This window comes from Ricinus communis, chromosome 5 (assembly GCF_019578655.1).
Source record: "Ricinus communis isolate WT05 ecotype wild-type chromosome 5, ASM1957865v1, whole genome shotgun sequence".
Taxonomy (NCBI): domain Eukaryota; kingdom Viridiplantae; phylum Streptophyta; class Magnoliopsida; order Malpighiales; family Euphorbiaceae; genus Ricinus; species Ricinus communis.
Window position 1 is genome coordinate 23,610,638 of NC_063260.1, and position 22,350 is coordinate 23,632,987.

Here is a 22,350-nt window from a genome sequence, read left to right on the forward strand (position 1 = left end):
TCCTTCATTGTTCATTGCATTTAGGTTACCACGGCTTCCATCACTATTTCTCATCAAACTGTTGTCTTCACTAAATTTAAATATCTCGTGGATTAATAGATTTTTTCTGTCGATTATTATATATATAATCTATTGGAGAAGAAATCTTTATGGTTAAAGAAACTAGAAAATAAACTGAAATTAGTTTACAGATTTTAGTTTCATTTGAGAAACTCAAAACCTTTCACCTTATATTAGTTTTAAAGAAATTCAGAAATAAAATTAATCTAACTATCTTGCGATTAAAATTAAATTATTTTGATTTTCAATGATTTTTTTATTAAACCTATATTAATGTGAAAAAAAAAAAAAAGAAAGAGATTTTGACAAAATTGTTAGTCGCAACCTGTACACCTTCTATGGCAGTTTTTTTAATTTTGTGCTAGCGCCTAAAATTATTAAGAGCATTTTGGTGATTTTATTTCTCATTTTTCAAACAATCCGGATCAAATACATCCGTTTAGCAGCATCGTGTGATAATAATAACAATTTTTGTATGTGTGAAAAAGAAAAGACAAAGAACAATTAATGAAGAGAATAAGGAGAGAAGTATACATAATACATAGTAGTGGGCAAGTTACAAGTGTCCAAATTGCAAAGTTTTTCCAGAGCTCTACTGTCACGTTAGGAGTAGGTCCCATCTAAGAAACCCACAGTAAAGTCCAAAGGCAATTGCTAGTCCTCTCCAGCTACTTTCTCACAAAAAGAATGTGGAATTTGCATTCCTTACAACATGCAGAAATATCAGCTTGTCCCAAAATCTATAAACAACTAACTAAGAAGAGAAGATAAGTCTTTGGGGCACATGCTTATGCCAGGATTTCGGCCCATTTTTACTTTGAGATTAAATGGGTTCCTGTCCATTGCAGTTCGGTAAGCTGTGCAGTAGATATTATTTGGATGGTAATGCTGATATGCAAGAATAAAAACAAGGTCATTTATTAAAATTTGTCACTGAAAATGATGGATGCCCGAACGAGAACAGTTCAATGCGAGCATGCTTTCACTTACATTGCAAGAATGCTGGTTTTGTAGTTTGAAGTTTAAACAAATAGTCTAAGGATTATAACATACACACAATATAGTGCTTCAATTGCGTAAACTGCTGCTGCTGCAGAGAGGCATGCAGTTAATTAAGGTCTATTTATATAATCAAGAAACTGTGGATGATGAAAATTAATATTCTGTAATTATATGCGATAACAAAAATGAGGATGCACACAAGATACAGTTTTCTTAATAAATATAGATATCTTCATTACAAGGGCATTTTTATGGTCATTTTCTCCGCTTGATGAAGGAAAAATTCCTAGTATCATTTTCCCTCTAAAACTAAAGAAATTCTATTATTGTCAGCATGAAACTTCACCTCGAGATACATTCCTGACATTATACATCTTCTCTACTGATATTGCTTTACATATGCCCTTGACTTGATTCATAAATGCAAGTTACTTTACTTACATAATCCGCCAGTAGTGAAGTTGATGCACATAACTTCTGACCTCAAAAGGGGTTGAGATCCAAGGATTTCCATTTACATCTTATCAAAGGTAACAGACACTATGCTTTATCATTTACAGCTATTGCCGGACTCATCTTCTTCTTTCTGTCACTAAAACTACGGCAAGAAATCAAGCTTGGGAGGCAACATTGTGCAGATTTAATTGATTTCTCCCTCTCTATTAAGGCATCCCCATTAGCAGTCCTTTCACTACTACAGACACTGTTAGCTCCAGAGATATAAGGGGTACCAGAAGCAGATTTTGGAAGAACATCAAGAATGGTTTGCTTCACCTCTGTCTTCCCATTTCCAATATTCTGCATCCTTGAACTATCTAGTTTGTCAGCTTCCTGTTCTTCTCTCAAACTCTCACGGAAAAGTTCTGATAGCCTCTTCTTCCCTGTTGGGGATGGTTCAGGTATGGAACCAGGAGTAGGAGGTCTGCCCTCCAATGTAGTTTTGTTGATTTTAGGGGTTCCCATGGAAAAATTATGATGCACTGGGGTATTGCCCCTGGATGGGGTAAAATCTGCACAATAAAGGAAAAATTACGGAATTAACATATGCTAAAATTTCTACTGTCATTAGTGTACAGAAAATAGCAGTGTGCAGCAGAACTAACTAGTAAGCAAAAGACAATTAAATTGGCATAGTGTGCATAAGACACTAAGAGAGATTCACGTCTAAATCCAATATATTGCAGCAAAGTTGCTAAAAGACTTAGAAACGAGGGAAGGAATATAAAAGAGAAAATATAGTATGCTTGCCAGAAAAATTTAGCTTAAACAATTTTAAAATTTTCTTACCACCATTGACGCTAAAGAAATCATCTTCACAATCTGAATCTAGCCAAGCACGGGAATCAAAAAAGGTTTCATCTTTGCTGCCTGGAAACAAAACATATATCAACTTCAAGCTTCAAATAAGCACAAGGAAAGCTTAAACAGAAATTAAAACAATAGCATATTTGGTAATTCTTGGATATGTAGCTTAATTTGTAAAATAAGCCATGATTTCTTTAATTTGCTAGAGTTATTTATTACAGAACAGTCTAAAGTTATTTATGACAGCACAGACAGTCATAGTGGACAAATAATTAACTTATTTGAAGCTCTCATTTAATATTGTCGTCAGACGTCACAAGCATTAGTTGATATTAAAGAATGGCACATTTTGGAGTTCTGAGAAGTACAAGAGACCATAACACAGTCCAAATCTTTATCTTCCCTTGTGTTCCTGTTTAGTTTCCTTTTCATCCCAGCATTCCCAAAAATCAATCTTATAGATTCAAGATATCAATAGCAACAATAAACAACTTAACATATGAGAAACACGAGTCTATCCATTCCCGCAGATTGTGGACCAGAGGACCCCCAGTCTACTTCAGGAATCAAGAATGGTTAGCATTTGCCACAGGACAGTCATCAATGTGCAATAACTAGTGGCCCCACACAAGTGCAAATTTTCGAAAGGCCAGGATAATGCTTTGCAGATCAATCTCCATATTAATTGAAGAGAGGAGGCTTTTGATAATAACTTTTCTGCATGACTAAGCTTACAAAATTAAGATGAATTATTGCAATTGTGTTCTCGGGGGATTCCGAAGTTAATAATAATGCCAAATTGAAACAAATCCATACACTACTCTGGCTAACCTCTTTAATATAACCTGTCTGAAAATAACTAAAATTTCATACCAAAAATTCTGGGTTTCACCTTCCCTGCTGTATAGTTCCAAGAACATCACCAATAGGATGAATTCATAATAGAAAACTTATATTGCCATTCTTGAAAAACAACAGCGTAGAGAAGTCAATAAGAAAAATAATATCAGAGCAAATACTCAAGAAGAGATCTTAAATGTTATTTTGGTTCCACATCTTTTAGGCAATAGTATCCTTCAATCTGAGAATATGAGCACACTCATCTACTAGCTAGCTTCTCTTTCATTCCTTTCACCATCTCAAATTAATTAGGCCTTCTAATTCCATCTTCTTAAAACTTGAAAACTAAAATCAGTTAACAGCAAGACTAAGTCTATGATGATTGATGAAAGTTCTCAAAATTAAATAGAAGAGGATGCAAAAGAATAAAAGAAGGAAATACAAAAGCAAACAAAAACAATAGCAGCAATAACCTCAACAGAAAGAAAATAAAGAACATACAAGCAGATTATCAGAATCAAAATACAGTAACAAGTCAGTCAATGCATCTTCTCTACGACCTATCAGGCAAATCTTCAGCAGTATACTTGCAATCCATTTATTAGGTTTACAACAACTGCAAAAACCACAAAGATGGCACCAAATATTTTCTAGAATAAAACTTTAAATATTCATTTTTCTCTTGCATCTTCAAGCATATGGTCATACATCTAAAATAACACAAAACTCCAAACGCATCTCACTGTCCATTAAAAGATCAGATATCACTAAAAGAAACACTTAAAATACAAGAGATTATACATGATAAGATTAAAGAACAAAAGAAACACATATTTGATATCATTGAAAGAAAAATAATTAAGATTTAATAGAGCATACCATGGTCATCAAAAGTCTTGATTGGAGTGTGATCATTAACGTGTTTATCTTTGATGGGTGATTCTGGAATCACAAGATTGTCTTTTTTAGACCCAAACGACACTCCTAACTTCATAGCAGACTCTGGTGTTCCTTTGTGGACAGAAGCACAGGAACCCATTTTTTCTCTTTTATTTTACGCTTCTTTTCTGTTCTAGAGCAATACCACCATCACAGTCTGACCATTGCAAGAAGAAACAGAAAAAGAAAAAAGCTTTTACTTCATGGAGAGAGAAAGTAATACAGAGGAAGAGAGCGGTGGAAGAGAGAGAGAGAGAAAGGATGCGTTATTATTATTATTATTATTTATTGGCGTTGTTCGGAAGGACTGGAGACTACAAAATAGCTTTAAACTTCAGAAAAAAAAAAGGGTAAAATAAAGAATAGAATCGATTAGAGAGATTGACCTTGAAAGGGAAGTTATTACTTACAGCAGTATACAGATTATAGATTTGAGCTATTTATTTATTGGTTAAAATTATTATATTATGATGCAGAAACAGTATATATGACCTGAAAAGGATGATGGGTCCAACTGGTGTTTGAAAAGTTTTTATAAAATATATTGTTAACTTTTCACCATAAAAGTTGAATTTGTGAAGAGAGCGAGAGAAAGGAGTGAATGGGAGTCAGTGAAAAAAAAGAAAAAGAAAAAGAAAAATTATGTTGGAAGTGGGAAGAGAAAGGGTTTGGCTTTTTATGGATTTGATTGGGTTATTGAAGCTCTGTTTCCATGTGCTCTGTGTTGTTATTGGTGTTTTGCCTTTATACTTTATTGTTCCTTTGTTTTTATGGAGAGTTTTTTCTTTATATTTATATATTATTGTTTTGTTATTTCTAATTTGAAATTGGAGTTTCATACTTTAATAAAAATGTTAATTAATTAGAATAATCTTCAATTTCAGTTCACAGTTATTAAGGATGATCAGGAGAAGCTAATTGCAATTGTGAATATGGAAGTATAAGCAGCTGATTTTTATGCTTTTCAAATGAGTTTTTTTTTGTTTACTCTTCAAATATGGCGATGGCATGCATTCCATGGCAATCACTTTTTCATATTTTTCTAATCATCTTATTGCTCGTGTCAACATCTACTTTTCCTTTCCATTCAGTGTCAATTAAATTAACTATTCGTCAAATTAAAAATGAATTTTATTTTTTATTTAAAAAAAATATATTTTATTATATCATCTTATTAGCTTATATATATAAAGTTTTACTCATCTCGCGTATATTTTATTTTTATTATTTTAAACGTGGGAAACTCATAAATATTTTTAAAATTAAAATTTTACATAAAGAGATGCAGATTTTTTTAATATAAACTAAAAATTAAATTTATGATATATATTTACCCTCCTTAGAAAAAATTTTATAAATTTAAAAAAAAAGGTCAAGCGTATTTCTTTCGAATATAAAACAATGTTATTTTAACGACTAGGAAAAGAAAATACCATAAGGATTATAATCGTTCAAGCATAAAGTCATAGCTTTGAATCTCATGCTTTTATTTTCTTTTAAAAAAAAAAAAAAAAAAAGAAACTTGGCCAAAATATCAGTATTATTAAAAGGAATTTTAGACTAAAATTGTACGCTTGCTTGATTCTTCTCGCCAGCCAGCCAGCTAGCAAGAATATGATTAGCATCCATTAGTAGCAAGAATACAATGCTCCATTTTTTATGTTCAAAAGTATAGTGTTTGTTTGCTATTTGCACTAATGCTTCTCATAATAGATAAACAAGTTATATCAGAAAAATTTAAATAAAATATAGTTATTAATCCTCATCTAATATCAAATGAACTATAGTTTTAATATTATGAATCAGGCAACGATTTTGAAAAGGGTAAATTATATATTATATAGTAATGGTCAGTTACAAGAGTGCATTATGCTTGATAAATCGTATTATATATAATTTGGGAAATGGAGTGTGAACATCAGTTAGGTATATAGCACAAAATGATATAATTATTAATTCCCAGAGTTTGATATATTTCTTTTTCTTATGGGAAACAATTCTTGTCAAATTTCAGTCTCTTTCTTCAACTTAATTAATAAGTGTTTTACTTACTTTATTACTAACTACTTATTTTACGAGTTTTTATTTTCCTGATAATAAAAAAGAGTCAGAAAAGAAATTAAAAGCCAGAAAGAAACTGGCTTATATTTTTGTTTTTTGAGGATTAAAAAATTTAAATCTCTTCAATTAACATTTCATAATTACTAAAAATTTATCATTTTTATATTAAGAACTAAAACAATGACTGTTCTGCTCGCGACTCCTAAAAGGAGAACTGAAGAAATCCAACGGTCAAAAAGATATTCACAAGGGATAAAAACAGAGCTGTCTTATTCATGATTCTACAAATAATTAGTATTTATTCTTTTATTTATTTTCTTTCTCTTATAATCTTTTCAGTTGTAATCAAATTTTAATTTCGCATTAGAAAAATAAAAACAGAAAACTCCACTAATACTAATTAATAGATGTCGTTAGACATATACGTAGTATTAAAATAGTAGCAGGAAAGAAGCATATTAATATAAGAGTTTTAAAATGACTTCATTTTACCACTAGAAATTGAAGTAGAGTCAAAAATAATTTTACCTAAAACTCTTATACTAACTAAATACTCCGTCATCATTGCTAATTTGGGTGATATAACATACAGGTAGAGAAGGCTTAGGACAAGGAAGTGTGAATGCCATGGCTGCTTGCCAATGTGACAATAGGAAAAGTGTCATTAAATTGAAATTGAGGCACACAATATACATTGTATATGGTATAAAGTTAATTAAGTGAGACGGATAGGATGGTTGAAATACATCCATCCACATATGCTTGGAAGGAAAAAGAGGTGTAGGGAAATTAATATAAGATTCATTATCAAGCAGGTGACTTTATATATATATATAGATGCATATGTATGAAGAAAGAGTGAGCTTTCATGAGACCCACAATTCTTTGCTCTAGAAAAAGACTTTTGGATAACAATAAATAAAATCCAGTTTGCTAAATTAGTGCTAAATGGATTAATTGGAAAATCTGTTGGTTAACGGGTTTTACTATTGCACTAATAAATCTCCATCTAAATCAACTCGAAAATCTTTATTATTATTATTATTAAAGTCAGTTGCAGCCTTCAGTTTCTGGGATGGGAGGGTTTGGTATATATCTCTTTCGAAGAGTTTTTCTATTTCTTATTCACTTTTATAGTCCTCTGGTAGTTTGTCTTATTCTGCATTGTAATTGGATTGCAATGCTATATAATTACCTTCTAATCCTTTGTGTCACATGAAAGCACTACGTACATTCGCTTTCTTAATTTTTTTTTTTTTTTTCAGACTTGGTACTTTTATAAGATAAAAGGATTATTAAAATTATTTCTTTTCTATGTACTGATCTTAGACTCTTGCATGTATTATTATTATTATTATTATTATTATTATTATTTTTCAATTGGATTACTGCACATGTTATTAACTAAAACATTGGTATGAAGAAAAGGAAGTACAAGTACAAGTAATTATGTAAAACAAGATATTTTCAAGTACAAAATGGGGGCATAATAATGAAAGACAAAAGGCAATACATAGTATTTTGGATATGTTTCAACCTTGGTGACTGACTGATAACCCTAATAATTACCCTTAAAGAGAAACAAAGTTAGCAGTAATAGCTAACGAATGAAATTAAAGGTGGGTGTATATGGGTCGAAGTCATTGTTGATTTTAGTGGAGGATATTTGGCAAGTGGGAGAAGATTTATAAAGTGGATCTACCATTGCCATTTATGTAATTTCAATAATTGTAATTCTAATAATAGCCTTCTTTCTCTCACTCCAAAGTCATAATTCACTTATCATCTCATCTTGAAAAATGCGGCATCATTATTTCTTTTATCATGCAGCTAAATATCACAACATCAAATCTCTCTCTCTCTCTCTCTCTCTCTCTATATATATATATATATATAGATATATATATTTTGCTGATGAAGCCCATTAACAAAATGATTCAGCCCAGTCTTTGTATATATATAATATGTGTATAAATATTTTTTATGTTAGTGAAAGTTACTAAAATATGGAAGTTGAAGGACAATTGGGCATTTGCGGAGAACTTTAGGTATCGCTTGCTCGAGTGGAGGTATTTTGAAATTTATAGATTTAAAATGTATAAATTTTTAAAATTTTATTATTTAGATTAAATATAAAAATAAAAATAATTTATTTAAAATTAAAAATAATTTTAAAATAAAATAAATTTATTAAGAATAATATTGAAATAAAAAATATTATAACGGTCCAATTTTTGATGGAAAAATTAAAATCTGAAAAATAAAAAATTCTATAAAATCTATAAATTTAGAATAATTTATTTTTACTTATCGAGTAATAAATTTAAGCTAAACTCACGATTGTTATAACACATTAATTGTATTCAAATTATTAATGTGGTTTCAAGAATATATCACAAAAAAATTTTAATGATATTTATTGGTTCACCGCTCTAGAAAAAAAAAATATAAATGTGTAAATTGCAAAAACATAAAAATTACATCATTCTTTTTAATATTTTGGAGGTCTAAAAATTTGTGGGATACACAAAATATATCCAATTTTTATATTTGATTTAATCATTAAATCTCATAAAATAAAATTGGCTGCTTAAATAAAAGAAAATCTATGATAAAAGTTTGCTTTTCACTTTTAAATATAGCCACAATCACTCAAGAATCAAGGTCGACATAGCAGTTGACCATTGAATTGTTGCAATAATTGAAAAACCCATATTTACTGAAAAGATATATCATTTTAATGATACTGATTTTATTTTTTTTTTTAAATTGCCCAAATACTTAAAACGAAGAAAATATAAATATGTGTAGAGATGCGGTGAGAGCAGAGATATTTAAGGAAAAGAATAAAGTTGAAAACCCATTTGTGAGCTAGAAAAAAGAAGAGATAGTATCATTATAGAAAGGATTGGGGGCAGTGGGAGTATTAGAAAAGATGGGCTCTTCTGCGCTGGTGGGGGCTCCAATCCAATCATCCAAACAGAACTCCAAAAGTCCAATACTGAAGATGTGAACCAACTTAATAGATGTCTTCAACTAGAAAACAAAAAGTTTGATTAATTAATTAGATGTGCTTTAAAACATCTAATCTAATCAACAGAATAAATATGTTGTCTGTACTGTGGCATGGCTGCGTGTTTTCCTATTATACCAACCCAACATTTCTAATCATGTCCTTATTCGCTGGTTTTGTTTTTAGCCCCCCCATATGCTTAATCCAATCATTATTTCTTTTCAGTTCAAAAGATAATATATATAATTCTTTTTTTCTTTTTTTTTTTTGTGTTTTTAATTAATGAATATTGGCATTTCTGACAAATATGTGACAGTGCATCATGAATAATCAAGACTCTCTTTCTAAGAAATCTTGATTCGTTTTAAGTTTTTGTGAATTATGTCCTAAAATATTAAAGTAGAAGATAATATATCAGTATGTAATTTAATTGAACAAATAATTAATAAAACCATATACTTAAGAGAAAAACCCAATCGGAATTAAATCATGTTCATAACAGATTTTTCTCTCTGGAAACTAAACTATTTATTACAGCGCACATTCTCATGGAGAATGAATTTTGAGTTTATTTGATGATGGCAAACAATGTCTTCAAGAAAGCAAGAATCAAGACAATATCAGCAACAAGTTGAGAAGAAATAGCCCATGGAGTGCCAAAAATAATTGTGCAGGTTATAATCAGCTCGCTATTTAGGCCATCTTCGCTTGCGATATTCATTAACCCTCTTACATAATTCCACATTAATGTAACTTTTCAACATGAACATCATAGTACAGCTTGTTAAGGAAGATGGCTGCATCTTCTGGATTAAACCGGTTCTCTGTACGATTCCACGATTACTCAGTGTATCAATACCCTTTGCTAGCCAGCCAGTGTCTATTATGTAACTATATAGAACAATAGCCTAACGTGTCAGAATTTTCTGGGCAACTGGATAACATTGTCTGAAGCTGATGAGGTAATGCTGATTGTCACCAACACCGTCACCGTCAACGTCCGGGTTTTTCTCTAACTAAAAAAAAAAATATCATATTTAAAGATAAAATTGTATTAAAATCTAATTTTAGCATAGTTTTGAAACTAATTCTCATTTAAAGATTTTTTTTTTTCTGCTACGTGGATAAAACTGTCTGCTAGTCAACTCACAAACATGGATGGTAAAAGAATTAAGAGTTGTCAACTATTTCAAGTGACGAACATAAAAGAAAAAAGGAAAAAGAAAAACTAAGAGTAAAAGAATAATTTGTAGAGGCTTTTTTTGGTATTCTAATATTTGTTTAATTTAAATTTTTTAATTAATTTATTATAGTTTTTTTTAAATATGTTATTAAATTAATAATTAAGATATAAATTTCAAATAAAAAAATAATTTATATTAAAAATAAATCATATAATATTATTAAATACATACATAATAAGAGTATTATGTCTCATAATTTTTTCTAGAACATTTGATTTTAGTCATATGGCTCTCCGAGTATGTACTGGCTGCACATGTAGTTAAATTACCATCAGAGATAAAAAAATTTAAATGACAATGTCTTACTAGGGGATTGAGTCAAGATTCTTATATAAATTTATTTTTATTTTTAAATTTATATTTTAATTGTAATACATTTTAATTTAATAACATATCTCAAAATTTTCTTATAAATAAATTATATTAATTAACTAAAATTAGAAAAATATTAGAATATAAAAAGATTTACAGATTATTTTTACTTTTTTTTTTTTTTTTTTTTATGTATGCCACTTACATGGGTGGAGAATTCTTATACTTTTTTTCTTTTTCTCTGCACCATTTGAAGTGGAGACAGCTTTTGAAATTATTTTTCACTTTTGACTCGCTAATTTAACTAGTGGACAGTATTCACGGAACTAAAAAAATTATCCTAAAATGAAAATTAGTTTTAAAACTGCTATAAAATTAGATTTGTATAATTTTAGTCTATAATGATAATTTCTTTTTTTTTTTAAATCCTCTGACTAGAGAAAAATCCTATCATGCTCTTCCATTCTCTGCCATTGCTCAAATGCTGATTGGTTGCATTCGGTACTTACCAACCAAATTTAAGCATGCAAAACAGGTATACATAAAGTATTTAAGCATATCTATCTGACCAGATTATTGCTAACTACCCAGAAAAGCTAAAGCTAATCATGAAAGTCCGATCTATTTCATTCAGCAAATCATCAGTAACGTATGTAGATGATATGCTGAAGTATACTGAACAAGTAAATATTCAACGACTCCCTCTTCGCTTACAAATCACAAGGAAAAGCTATATTGAGTGTTTCTCTGGTCCCTGCCGGCCACCAAGCTGCTGCTATGTCTATGAAAAATCAACATTTTCTCATTTTTTTTTTCAAAGCTTTGCCCGCCAATACACCATGCTTCATGCACTACTTCTTCTTCTTCTTCTTTCTTTTGCCTTCACAACTTCAGTTTAGTGGTGGGTTTTGAATTATTCTCCTCATGGGTCCTCATGTTGCCAAAGCAGAAAAATGAAAACACTATTTAGTATAAGATTCCACAAATAATTTTGATTTGTCGCGTTTGCCTAATGAGTTGCAACCTGTTCCTTTTCTTGTTATTTGAGCCAAATTTTAAATGTTAAAAGACAGGTAAAATGATGTTAATTTCAAATAAAAATATATATTAAAAAAATATTAATGTTCATAAATATGCATTTGCAAGTGCAGGAAATGTTTTTATAGTAAAGTGGTAAATTCACTTCGATGTCAATCTCTCAAAAAACTATGAGGCTACTTATTATCAACACTAAACGATAAAAGTAAATTTGAATACTCTAAACCAATATTTTAAGAGAATAATATTTATAAAGTAAAGTAATCAACCAATAAATAAATATGCAATGAAAATGCTTATAATTTGAGACTATATGATGAAAATAGTATTTAGTCTTACCAACTACTTAATATTATCTTTGTTATAATGATAAACATAAATCTAATAAATAAAATAGTGATGTTTCTTTTCCTTTAATCGCTCAAGCTAATGATGCAACTAAAATTTCTTTTACAAATATAGATTGAAATAAAAATGATGTTTCTAATACATTTAGTCTAAATATTTTTATAACAATTTTTATTATTGAATTAATATGATGACCAACCAATAATAATAACTAAAATTAATAAATATATAAAGGTAAAGAAATCATTAATCAAATAAAAAGATAACAAAGTTCATACATAAAATAAAAAGACTAAACACAATACTTAAAAAAACTAGCATAACATATTTAATCAAATAATTATAATAATTAAATAGTTAAACATAAAAATAAAACTAAAAATAAATGCTTCTTCAAAATCCAGAATCCTCAGTATGAATGTGATTGGTCCTTATTTTTTCACTTCTTAAAAAGCTCAGATCTTGAAAGAATAATAAACTAAAAACTAAAGTATTTAGAGAAGATGAATTGTAGAGAGAAGACGCAAAATGTATATTTCCCAGTTATATATATGGTTTCCAATACTTATGCAATCTGCAAAAATTCCTTTTTGCGAAGTCTTCTTTTAAATACAAAACTTCTAAGAGTTATTTTCTAATTACTCTTAATTATCATAATTTAAGTAAATAACTAGTAATAGTCTATAATTATAAAAAGCCTAATTTACCTCCAGGATTGCCACGCAGGGTTGGGCTTCTTATTGAGCCTTATTGTGCCTAAGGTCATAGAAGGGGGAAGAAGATCTATCCCTAAGAGCTAAGCTAAGTCAAAGCTAAGAAAGACATACTAGAAAGAGAATGCTACTACTCCGATTACCTATTATCCCCCTTATCCACGCTTTGACTTGCCTTAATGATTGGTCCCCGTAGACAAGTATTGCTTCAATGCCCTTGCTATCTTCAAAGGTAGAAGAAGGTTAAGGAAGAGCAATGCTTACCTTACCATACAATAGTAGATTGGTCCATTGGGAGCTATTGGAATTTCCGGCTAAGTCTTGCAAATAGTATTCCATGCATCTTAATCTTAGGTCTGCGACAACAATAGTCTTATTTTAGCTTATTTTTGAGTATTTAGTTTCATATCTTCCTCTTTGGTTAATATTATCTAAAATTGGACAATTAAACTAAAATGAGGTTAATGTATCATATTACATATATAAAATATATTGTTAAAGCACTAAAACATTTTAAATATATACATATAATATGAACTTATTAAATAATTTTATGTGATGAGATATCTTTAATTGATATATCTCATGTTTATTAAATGTGTCGAGTGACAAATACAATACACTTAAAATTTTTGAGAGAGATTTTTCATCTTTTATAATAAATATAAAGATATGATTTTTCTATCGTGTAATGCACAAAATATTGATATTTTAATAAATAGAAAAAGAATATTCTCAATAATTATTCATTTTATATTTCTTAACTTATTAAAAACAACAAATTCCAAATAGAAATCGATTCTATGTTTCGTCTCCTAATTTACCCGCTAATTTCGAAGAAGTTAGGTAAGGAAAGGTTGGTGTGTAGGTGAGATTAGAAAAATATTACTAAAAGAAATCGTCTAATACTTCAACTTCTAAACGACGTCATTTCTATTAGACTTCAACCCTAAATCCTCTAAATCCAACCCCTTCCCCCTTGCATATTCCACCTTTCTTCTTCAATTCCAGGATCCGAATCCATAACCAGTTTCAGTCGGTTCAATAATCGGAAAATGGGAGTAACACCGAAAATTGCACCATCGATGCTATCATCAGATTTCGCTAATTTAGCAACAGAGGCAGAACGCATGCTCAGTTGCGGCGCTGATTGGCTACACATGGATATCATGGTAAATCTACTAGACTTTTTATTATTTGAATTAGGGTTAATAACTTATAGTCTTGCCATTTCTTTGTTTATGTAACCAAATTTATTCTTATTCTGGTTGCAGGATGGGTATGTTTGATGATTTCATTTTTCCGCACGTGCCAAAATTGAAAAATTCTTTTCCTTGTCCATATTTTTGAATATTCCCTCATGTTGGTAAATGCAAGATTGTAATGTTTTTTTTGTTAATTGTGAAGGAGCATATGTTTGCTTCTAGCAGCAATTTTCTTAATAGTTAGGCAGTACAGAGAAGTGAAAAATAGAAAGTTTGGGATGGTGTCCTTATAAAGTTTGATTTAGACAATTTGTACCAAAATTAGAAATAAAGTTTTATTTCTGTTAAGGCCAAGATTATCTGTTAGGTTACAGTAGGAGTTAAACTTTGTAGAAAGGAAGTGAGATGTGATTCTAGCGAAAATTATTTATGGTCGCAAAACATGTCCCTGACTTGCTCTTGATGTTAATGTTGTCTTGTTATGTGCGTATTAAGATGCAACAAAATGTCTGCCTAGTCCATCAATGATGCTATGTTTCTTTCTCCTCAGTGGACGGGTTATATTCTTTTCCATTTGCTTACAGGCACTTTGTTCCAAATCTAACCATTGGTGCTCCAGTCATTGAGAGTTTGCGGAAACACACGAAGTAACGTCTTACATCAATGTGGTATTACTATTTGAGTTTCTTCTTTAAACATTCACATTGTTTCAAGGTTTTAATGATCTATGATATTTTTATGCTACATGGCTGTTCTATTCCAGGGCATATTTGGATTGCCACCTTATGGTCACTAATCCTATTGATTATGTTGAGCCTTTGGGCAAAGCTGGTGCTTCTGGATTTACATTTCATGTTGAGGCATCCAGAGGTTGGTTATTACGAGCTCTCTGCAGTCTTTATATTTGTCTCATAGCAGCACATCTTTCCCTTCATCTCTCTTGCTTTTTTCTTACAAGAAGTTCCTCATGGTGCACTTTGCAGATAATTGGGCAGACCTGATTCAGAGAATCAAGTCAAAGGGCATGAGGCCTGGTGTAGCATTAAAGCCTGGAACTTCTATTGAAGAAGTTTATCCTTTGGTATAATTTTTTTTTTCTCCTATAGATTCTAGAGAGAAAAAAAATATTTGCTTTTTTAATTCTCAAGTTTTTGTGTTAGCAACTTAGATAAATGGGCATCACCAGAGATATATGTCATATTTTCTTTGAAACTTGCAGGTAGAGTGCGAAAATCCTGTGGAAATGGTCCTCGTGATGACTGTAGAACCTGGATTTGGTGGACAAAAGTTTATGCCGACTATGATGGAGAAGGTGCCATGTTATTTCTCTCCGTCCTTCTCTTTCCTTCTCAGACACACAGATGGACTGCTCCAATTCATCTCATAGTTACCATGTATTCTTGATTGCCTTATCATTGTTTATTTCCTTTTGTTAGGTAAAGACATTAAGGAAGAAGTATCCATCACTTGATATAGAGGTGAGTTCGTCATTGTTCTGTTTATAACTAATCTTACTTGCAGCCACTTTTGCAATTAACTTCCTGATTCCTTGGCTTTCTTCTACTTGGTAATAATTAGAAGAAAACCTATCTAGGAGTGCGGTTTGCAGAACTTAAATTAACTTGAAAACTTGTACATGGCTCTTCAGAACATTTCAAAGAATTTTAAAACTTGTACTTGTAGAACTTAATGTTTTCCATCCTCTTTACTATTTAAGACATCTATCAGCATACTTATTTTGAACCTGTCATCTCATATCATAAAGCTCATATTTTTTTCTGTTTTAGTTTTCTATTTTGCCTCTTGGTTCTGTTTAGTAAAAATGTTGCAAATTCCTATACTTTGAAAGGAGGAACAACATAAAGTGGAAGTTGGTTTATGTTTCTATGTCTATCTCCTGTGTGTGTCAGAGAAACTGAGAAAGATCATGCTTGCCTGCATAATTACCAACTGAACTATGTAAAACTTTTTTGCAGGTGGACGGTGGTTTAGGGCCTTCGACCATTGACTTGGCAGCTTCAGCTGGTGCAAACTGCATTGTGGCAGGAAGTTCGGTGTTTGGAGCCCCTGAGCCAGCCCATGTAATATCACTTATGAAAAAGAGTGTGCAGGAAGCTCAGGAAAACAGTTGACATTCATACAGGCAAAGACATGGCTGGTTGAAATATATGCCTAAAGACTATATTTTCTTTTAATATGTTTTGGGTCATAAGCGCTATGATTTTGTTTACTTGATCTCTTTTATCTTCTTCACATCATCTCAGAATTGCATGATGCCTTGTATGCCAATAAGACCTGGAGACCTTTTGTGAAGGTTCTGAGTTAAATTGATGCATGTAAAAGGATTGGATCATTATCCTGTGATAAAGTTATCTTTATGCTCAGTTGCAACATTATCTATTTAGTTGGTAGTTTATTTAAATATAGACAACTCTAGCATTTCGCATCCAATGGCATCCTAGATTGGTTGTTACTTGTTGCCCTGGTGTTTGTACATTATTGTCTGCTATCCAACCTACTGTAGCAGGGAGATTTTGCTTAATGCTGCATTATTTGAAATGCATTGCTATTGAAATCTGACTGAATTTAAGAATTAGTTAAAATGAATTGTTTTTGTGATTAGGTAATTTCTTAGTTAAGATATCACATTTCTCCAATAAACAGGCGGGCTTTCTAGCATAGCCTGAAATACAGTAAGCCTTCCTCTTCTTTCTAGCATAGGCCTTCCTCTTCTAAGTGATAAATTTAGCTTATTGTAAAGACATGCCATACATTTCTTTAGGACAATTACATCTGGTGTACGTGGAAAGAAAAGAAAATTTATTTATTTATTTTCATTTTTATTTGTTAAGAAAACATATGATGGGAAGGCATAAAAAGAAAAAAGGAATTTCAGTTTACATTCGATCATTTGTCTAAGCTTAGCTTATGGGTTCATGTAGGAGCAGAGCAATGCCTGATATATATGGCAAACCATTTGCTACTCAGTCCTCCCTTTGGAAATTATACATTCTGATGGAACTAATAATTTGCTGGGGATCACATAGATTTTTACTTAATTGGCCAGTCCTAACTTTTTTCTTGGCGCACATGTGAGACAATGTTGTATCCTCGACTCAATAAAACCAAACCCCTTCATGTCTCAGGTTATCATCCGAGGTACTTTTAACAACAGGCACTAGTGGCCATCACGTGCATGCTCAAGAACCCTCCCTCTACTTTTCGGTTCATTGGTAACTTAACTGGACCCCTTTTCCGAAGTATTTTAATATGGTTGGTGCAAAAAGTGGTCTTATTAGAGATGTCCTGGCCTTGGTATGCTATGGGTTAAACAGCCATTCTTGTTTTCCTCTTGGAATACGGAGGAAGATGCATTTTTTTCCACACACTAAGAATTTAATCGACTAGCGGATTGGATGGCAAAATCTGTTAGAAGAGGTACATGCTCCCCTCAAATTGGGTTGTGCCAAACCTGATCCCTTAGTGGCTCTTCTTCTTTTTGATTCTCCTGTAATGATTCGTTTTTCTTGAATGAACCTTTGGAGAAAAAGAAAAAAGAAAAGGAAAAAAGAACCCGTAAGGTTGCTTTACAACTAGAAATAAAAAAAGAAGTAGAAGAGGAAGAATTCTTGGTACATGGGCTAAAAGTGAAAGATTTGATTATGTTATGGGAGAGCAAACTGCTAAGCTTCTAAAAAGGCTAAAAAGTCTTCTTTAACATCATTTTAGCATCATCCCATCTTCTTTTGTAACTTTTGGCAGACTAGTTCTAATTGTCGCGGTGGCAGTCCATTAATTGTTTTAGATCATTCACATGGAAGTCATAATCAAGTGAGATTAAGTTAATCATTTTCCATTTAAGATCGTCTGATTTTAAGCACATAATCTACTTTAGAGATCTCATGGTAAGGGCTAGCTCACTGTGAAGCTAGCTAGATATATGTCAAAGTGCACACCTGTCTACTGCTTTTAAATCATGTTCATAAGCTGTTCTTTGAAGTTATCATTGGGGAGGATACAAAACTTTCAAAGAAATGATGCATGTGCATGCGAGGAAAACTCAGCGTAGCCAGTACTTTTTAGGACATTATTGATCCTTATCAACTTGGGTTAAATATTCATATCAACACTGACCTTTCAAATCCCATCCTCACTTTTGTGCCTAAGCTTTACCTTGCATACCTTCTTTTCATTTGTGTATTCCGATTGTCTTCCTTTTTAATTATTTCATGCCCATATCTTTTCTACCCAAATTGCTTTGGCGAAAAAATAAGCTTGCTGTTTACCTTAATCCTCGGTACACGTTAAACAAGAGTTTCTTCCACCTATTTCTAAAGATATGTATTGAATTTCTTAACTTTTTGTAGTGCTTCAACATTTACATATGAGACAGAATTGAAAATAAAAATTTCACATGGTCTGTCTACAAATTCTGTTGATGATGAAGGCATTTTGGTCGTTAACATCATAATTTACATGAAGAGGACAGCCTTCCCCTATATGTTCCCTAAGTTTATCTTTTGATGTGATATGAAGAGGATTTCCCTACTAATTCAAGCATATCTTATGTAGGGAGAAATGTCTGCCATGCATATGTTCATATACATGACCCTCTACTTACCTTTTGTGTTATTTTTATTTTTATTTGGTGTCACAAAGTGTAGGACCTCAATAACTTTATGGAAACATGCATTATTTTTCAGAATCCTAATGCTTTGTACATGTTCGTATATTGCTACTTATGATAACTTATATCTGTATGCACAGTAAATTTATTTCAGTACATGGGAAACTTTATAAGGGAAATATCACGTCATAATTTGAATCCCCGAACTCATATATTACAAGACAGACACTCAATTATTTCGCTTTCTGAAAGCTTAGATGATTGTTAAGTGGAATTCTCAAACTAACATTTACGCATCATATATAATGTTGGTTAATTGAAGGTTGCATTGCAGCCATTTGATCCTTCCCATTTTCTGTACTGATACATCCTTGACAAGGTTGTTAGAGTAGATCTCCATGATATCTTTGAAAGTATAGTGGTGTAATTTACCTGATAATTTGTTTGGGAATTTTGTACTGATTCATGTGTACATTTGTTGCATATAAAAGCAGGTTTGGAGCCCAAGGAGTTCTATTAAGCAGTTAAGATAGTGGTGGAAATGATCACTGGGTAACTAAAAAACTTTGGAATACATAGCCACCCCCTTAGCTAATGGAATCAAATCCAAGGTTGTATGGTTAACCAAACAGCTGGAATCATACTTAAATATAAACCTTTTCCATATCCCCGAGAGCCCTGTCTATGTATGGCTTTGTAAAACAGAAAAGGCTCTTATTTTTTCATTAAACTTTTGTATAGATCCAAGATATTCACCCACTCAGGGTGAGAAAAACTCTTATTTTAGTAGGCCTTCTATGTAAGAATTGAGGGGTTATAGAGATGGCAAATCTTATCAGTGATCAGCTCTGCTTTAGAGCTTTGGCCTTATTGCTTTGTCTGCTTCTCCCTGTACTCGGGCAGAACTTGTTGAGCTGCGAAACTACTTCTCCCGATGCTTCAGGTTATCGTTGCAATATTAATGGATCGCAGGATCATTGCAAGACATTTGCGATTCTTTCCACTAATTCTTACTTCTCATCTCTTTCCAATTTGAGCTTTTACTTGGGTTTCAATCGGTTTGTGATTGCGGAAGCAAATGGTTTCTCTGCTGACACAGAGTTTCTCCCCAAAGATCAGCCTTTGTTGATACCTATAGATTGTAAATGCAATGGTAATTTCTTTCGGGCTGAAGTTACTAAAACTACTATCAAAGGGGAGAATTTTTACGGTATTGCTGAATCTTTGGAAGGCTTAACAACCTGCAAAGCCATTCAAGAAAATAATCTGGGTGTTTCGCCGTGGAATCTTGCTGATAAGGCTCGACTATTGGTACCTCTGAGATGTGCTTGTCCGTCTTCATCTCAAGTTACTCTAGCAACAAGATTCTTGCTCTCTTATCCAGTAAGTGAAGGCGATACAATCTCAAATATAGCCATTAAGTTCAATACTACTCCAGAAGCTATTATCTCCGCAAACAACAGATCATTAGCAAATTTTAAACCTGAAAACCTTGTACCTCTTGCATCTCTTTTGATACCACTAAACAGAGAGCCTGCCCTTGGTTCCCTTGCAAAACCCCGTGAACCCAATTCGCCATTTCGTGAAAGCAGCATCCCAGTAATTAATCCACATAAAAAGAAGTCAAAAATGTGGATGATAGGAGTTTACATTGCTGTTACAGGAGTTGTAGTTGGAGCCACCATTGCTATTGTAGCAGCCTTCCTGATTGTGCAGCTGAAGAAGAAGAAGAAGCAGAATTTGAGCAAAGATGTTGATCCAGAGCTTCAACAGCTTAGTTTAAGTGTAAGAACTACAAGCGAGAAGAAAGTCTCGTTTGAGGGATCCCAGCAAGATCTTGATAACCAGATTATCGACACTACACCCCGTAATAGAAAGGTGCTTGTGGAGAACTACACAGTAGAGGAGCTGAGAAAGGCCACTGAAGACTTCAGTTCAAGCAGTCTTATAGATGGCTCTGTATACTATGGTCGTCTTAATGGAAAGAATTTGGCGATAAAACGCACAAAATCAGAAACTATATCGAAGATTGATTTCAGTCATTTCCAAAATGCAACTCATCATCATCCCAACATAATTAGGCTGTTGGGGACATGCTTAAGTGAAGGTTCTGATTCATTTTTGGTGTTTGAATATGCTAAAAATGGATCTTTAAAGGACTGGCTTCATGGTGGGCTGGCTATGAAGAACCAGTTTATAGCCTCCTGCTATTGTTTCTTGACATGGAATCAAAGGCTAAAGATATGTCTTGATGTGGCAGTGGCGTTGCAGTATATGCATCACATCATGAACCCAAGCTATGTTCATAGAAATGTGAAGAGCCGGAACATCTTCCTGGACGAAGAGTTCAATGCAAAGATTGGGAATTTTGGAATGGCAAGGTGTATTGAAGGTGATACTCAGAACACAGAAATACATTCAACTAATCCTTCGTCATGGAGTCTGGGCTATTTAGCTCCCGAGTATATTCATCAAGGTATAGTTTCTCCAAGCATTGACATATTCGCCTTCGGTGTAGTACTACTGGAGGTTTTATCAGGAAAAAGACCGATTACAAGACCTGACAACAAGGGAGAAGAAAGTAATTTACTTTCTGAGAAAGTGAAGTCCATACTATCATCAGAAAATGCTGGTGAGCTAAGGGAATGGATGGATAATGCGTTAGGGGAAAATTATTCGTTTGATACAGCAGTGACATTAGCCAATCTTGCACGGTCTTGTGTTGAAGAAGAGCCTTCTTTAAGACCTAACGCAGGAGAACTTGTGGAAAAGCTATCGAGACTGGTGGAAGAATCATCAGAAGGAGAGCAGGTGGTAATCAGCGAAAGCTCTTCAAAACCTCTGGTGAAGGCAGCAGCAGCTCTATGAAAAATTTCAGGTTCACTGATGTTAATTTTGTTGCCTGTTAGATTCCTGAGATGTTAGTGACATTGAGTGAAATCTTGTATATATGTAATTAAAAAGAAAAAAGAGGGGACACAGCAAGCTATCAGATCTCTGCTTTGTAATATCTTTAGTCCTGAAATAAAAATAAAAATAAAAAGTCATATACATAGATTGTAAAGAATTGAGGAGCATGAACATGGACATAGATTAAAAAGCTGTACCTAATTTTATGTGGTATTTAATATTACTTCATGTTAGCATTCTTCATTGAAGGGTGTGATGCTCTGACTAGTGAGTCAAGACTCAGCCACTAAACATGCATGGAGCCAAAAAAATCTTAAAATCCTTCAATCTAGTAGAGGGTTTTACAAGTGTTTATTTTTATTGGAATGCTGCCAGAGGAAGCAGGCATCATTTTATTCAGGTGCCTTACCTGGATGCTTTTTATGGCATAGTTGGCAGCCATTGGATTAGCCTGAGTTAGAATCTAGAGGAACCCTTTGAGGTCAAGCATTGTTATATATCTCCAGAATGATAATCCAATCCAGGCTTAAAATTAATTAATTAATTTGTGATGCTTAGAGGGTTCCGAATAGTACAACTCTAATACTGCCACTGGAAGATGCCGGGCTAGTTTGGTATTAATTTTTTTTTTCTTTATAGCTGCTTTAAATTTAAATTTTGAGAAGAAAAAAAACATAATAAACTTTTGTATTTCAAAAAACAGTACATGGAAATAAAAAAATTTAAATTGAAG

General features: G+C 32.2%; 3 protein-coding genes across 3 annotated transcripts; 2 read left to right on the plus strand and 1 right to left on the minus strand.

Moving 5' to 3' along the window:
- Positions 1 to 1,254: 1,254 nt before the first annotated feature.
- LOC8271473 (uncharacterized protein At3g27210) lies at positions 1,255 to 4,427 on the minus strand. Its single transcript, XM_002509492.4, has 3 exons — positions 4,087 to 4,427; positions 2,350 to 2,430; positions 1,255 to 2,072 (listed from the first exon to the last, which is right to left on the minus strand). Exons 1-3 carry the CDS (start codon positions 4,244 to 4,246, stop codon positions 1,603 to 1,605), a joined length of 711 nt encoding a protein of 236 aa, XP_002509538.1. The 5' UTR covers positions 4,247 to 4,427; the 3' UTR covers positions 1,255 to 1,602.
- Positions 4,428 to 13,710: 9,283 nt separating this feature from the next.
- Positions 13,711 to 16,464, plus strand: LOC8271474 (ribulose-phosphate 3-epimerase, cytoplasmic isoform). The gene is made up of 8 exons (XM_002509493.3): positions 13,711 to 14,047; positions 14,150 to 14,154; positions 14,665 to 14,727; positions 14,844 to 14,950; positions 15,064 to 15,161; positions 15,300 to 15,392; positions 15,517 to 15,558; positions 16,057 to 16,464. Exons 1-8 carry the CDS (start codon positions 13,931 to 13,933, stop codon positions 16,210 to 16,212), a joined length of 681 nt encoding a protein of 226 aa, XP_002509539.1. The 5' UTR covers positions 13,711 to 13,930; the 3' UTR covers positions 16,213 to 16,464.
- Positions 16,465 to 16,602: 138 nt separating this feature from the next.
- Positions 16,603 to 21,771, plus strand: LOC8271475 (protein LYK2). The gene has a single exon (XM_048374309.1). It carries the CDS (start codon positions 19,530 to 19,532, stop codon positions 21,573 to 21,575), a length of 2,046 nt encoding a protein of 681 aa, XP_048230266.1. The 5' UTR covers positions 16,603 to 19,529; the 3' UTR covers positions 21,576 to 21,771.
- The last annotated feature ends 579 nt before the right edge of the window (positions 21,772 to 22,350 follow it).

Excerpts from the sequence above, each read along its gene's own strand:
- LOC8271473 (XM_002509492.4), bottom strand. The coding sequence starts at position 4,246 with ATGGGTTCCTGTGCTTCTGTCCACAAAGGAACACCAGAGTCTGCTATG. Across the intron at positions 2,431-4,086 it reads CAAGACTTTTGATGACCATG|GCAGCAAAGATGAAACCTTT; the intron begins GTATGCTCTATT and ends TTTTGTTTCCAG. Across the intron at positions 2,073-2,349 it reads TTTCTTTAGCGTCAATGGTG|ATTTTACCCCATCCAGGGGC; the intron begins GTAAGAAAATTT and ends TTTATTGTGCAG.
- LOC8271474 (XM_002509493.3), top strand. The coding sequence starts at position 13,931 with ATGGGAGTAACACCGAAAATTGCACCATCGATGCTATCATCAGATTTC. Across the intron at positions 15,162-15,299 it reads TTGAAGAAGTTTATCCTTTG|GTAGAGTGCGAAAATCCTGT; the intron begins GTATAATTTTTT and ends TGAAACTTGCAG. Across the intron at positions 15,559-16,056 it reads ATCCATCACTTGATATAGAG|GTGGACGGTGGTTTAGGGCC; the intron begins GTGAGTTCGTCA and ends ACTTTTTTGCAG.
- LOC8271475 (XM_048374309.1), top strand. The coding sequence starts at position 19,530 with ATGGCAAATCTTATCAGTGATCAGCTCTGCTTTAGAGCTTTGGCCTTA.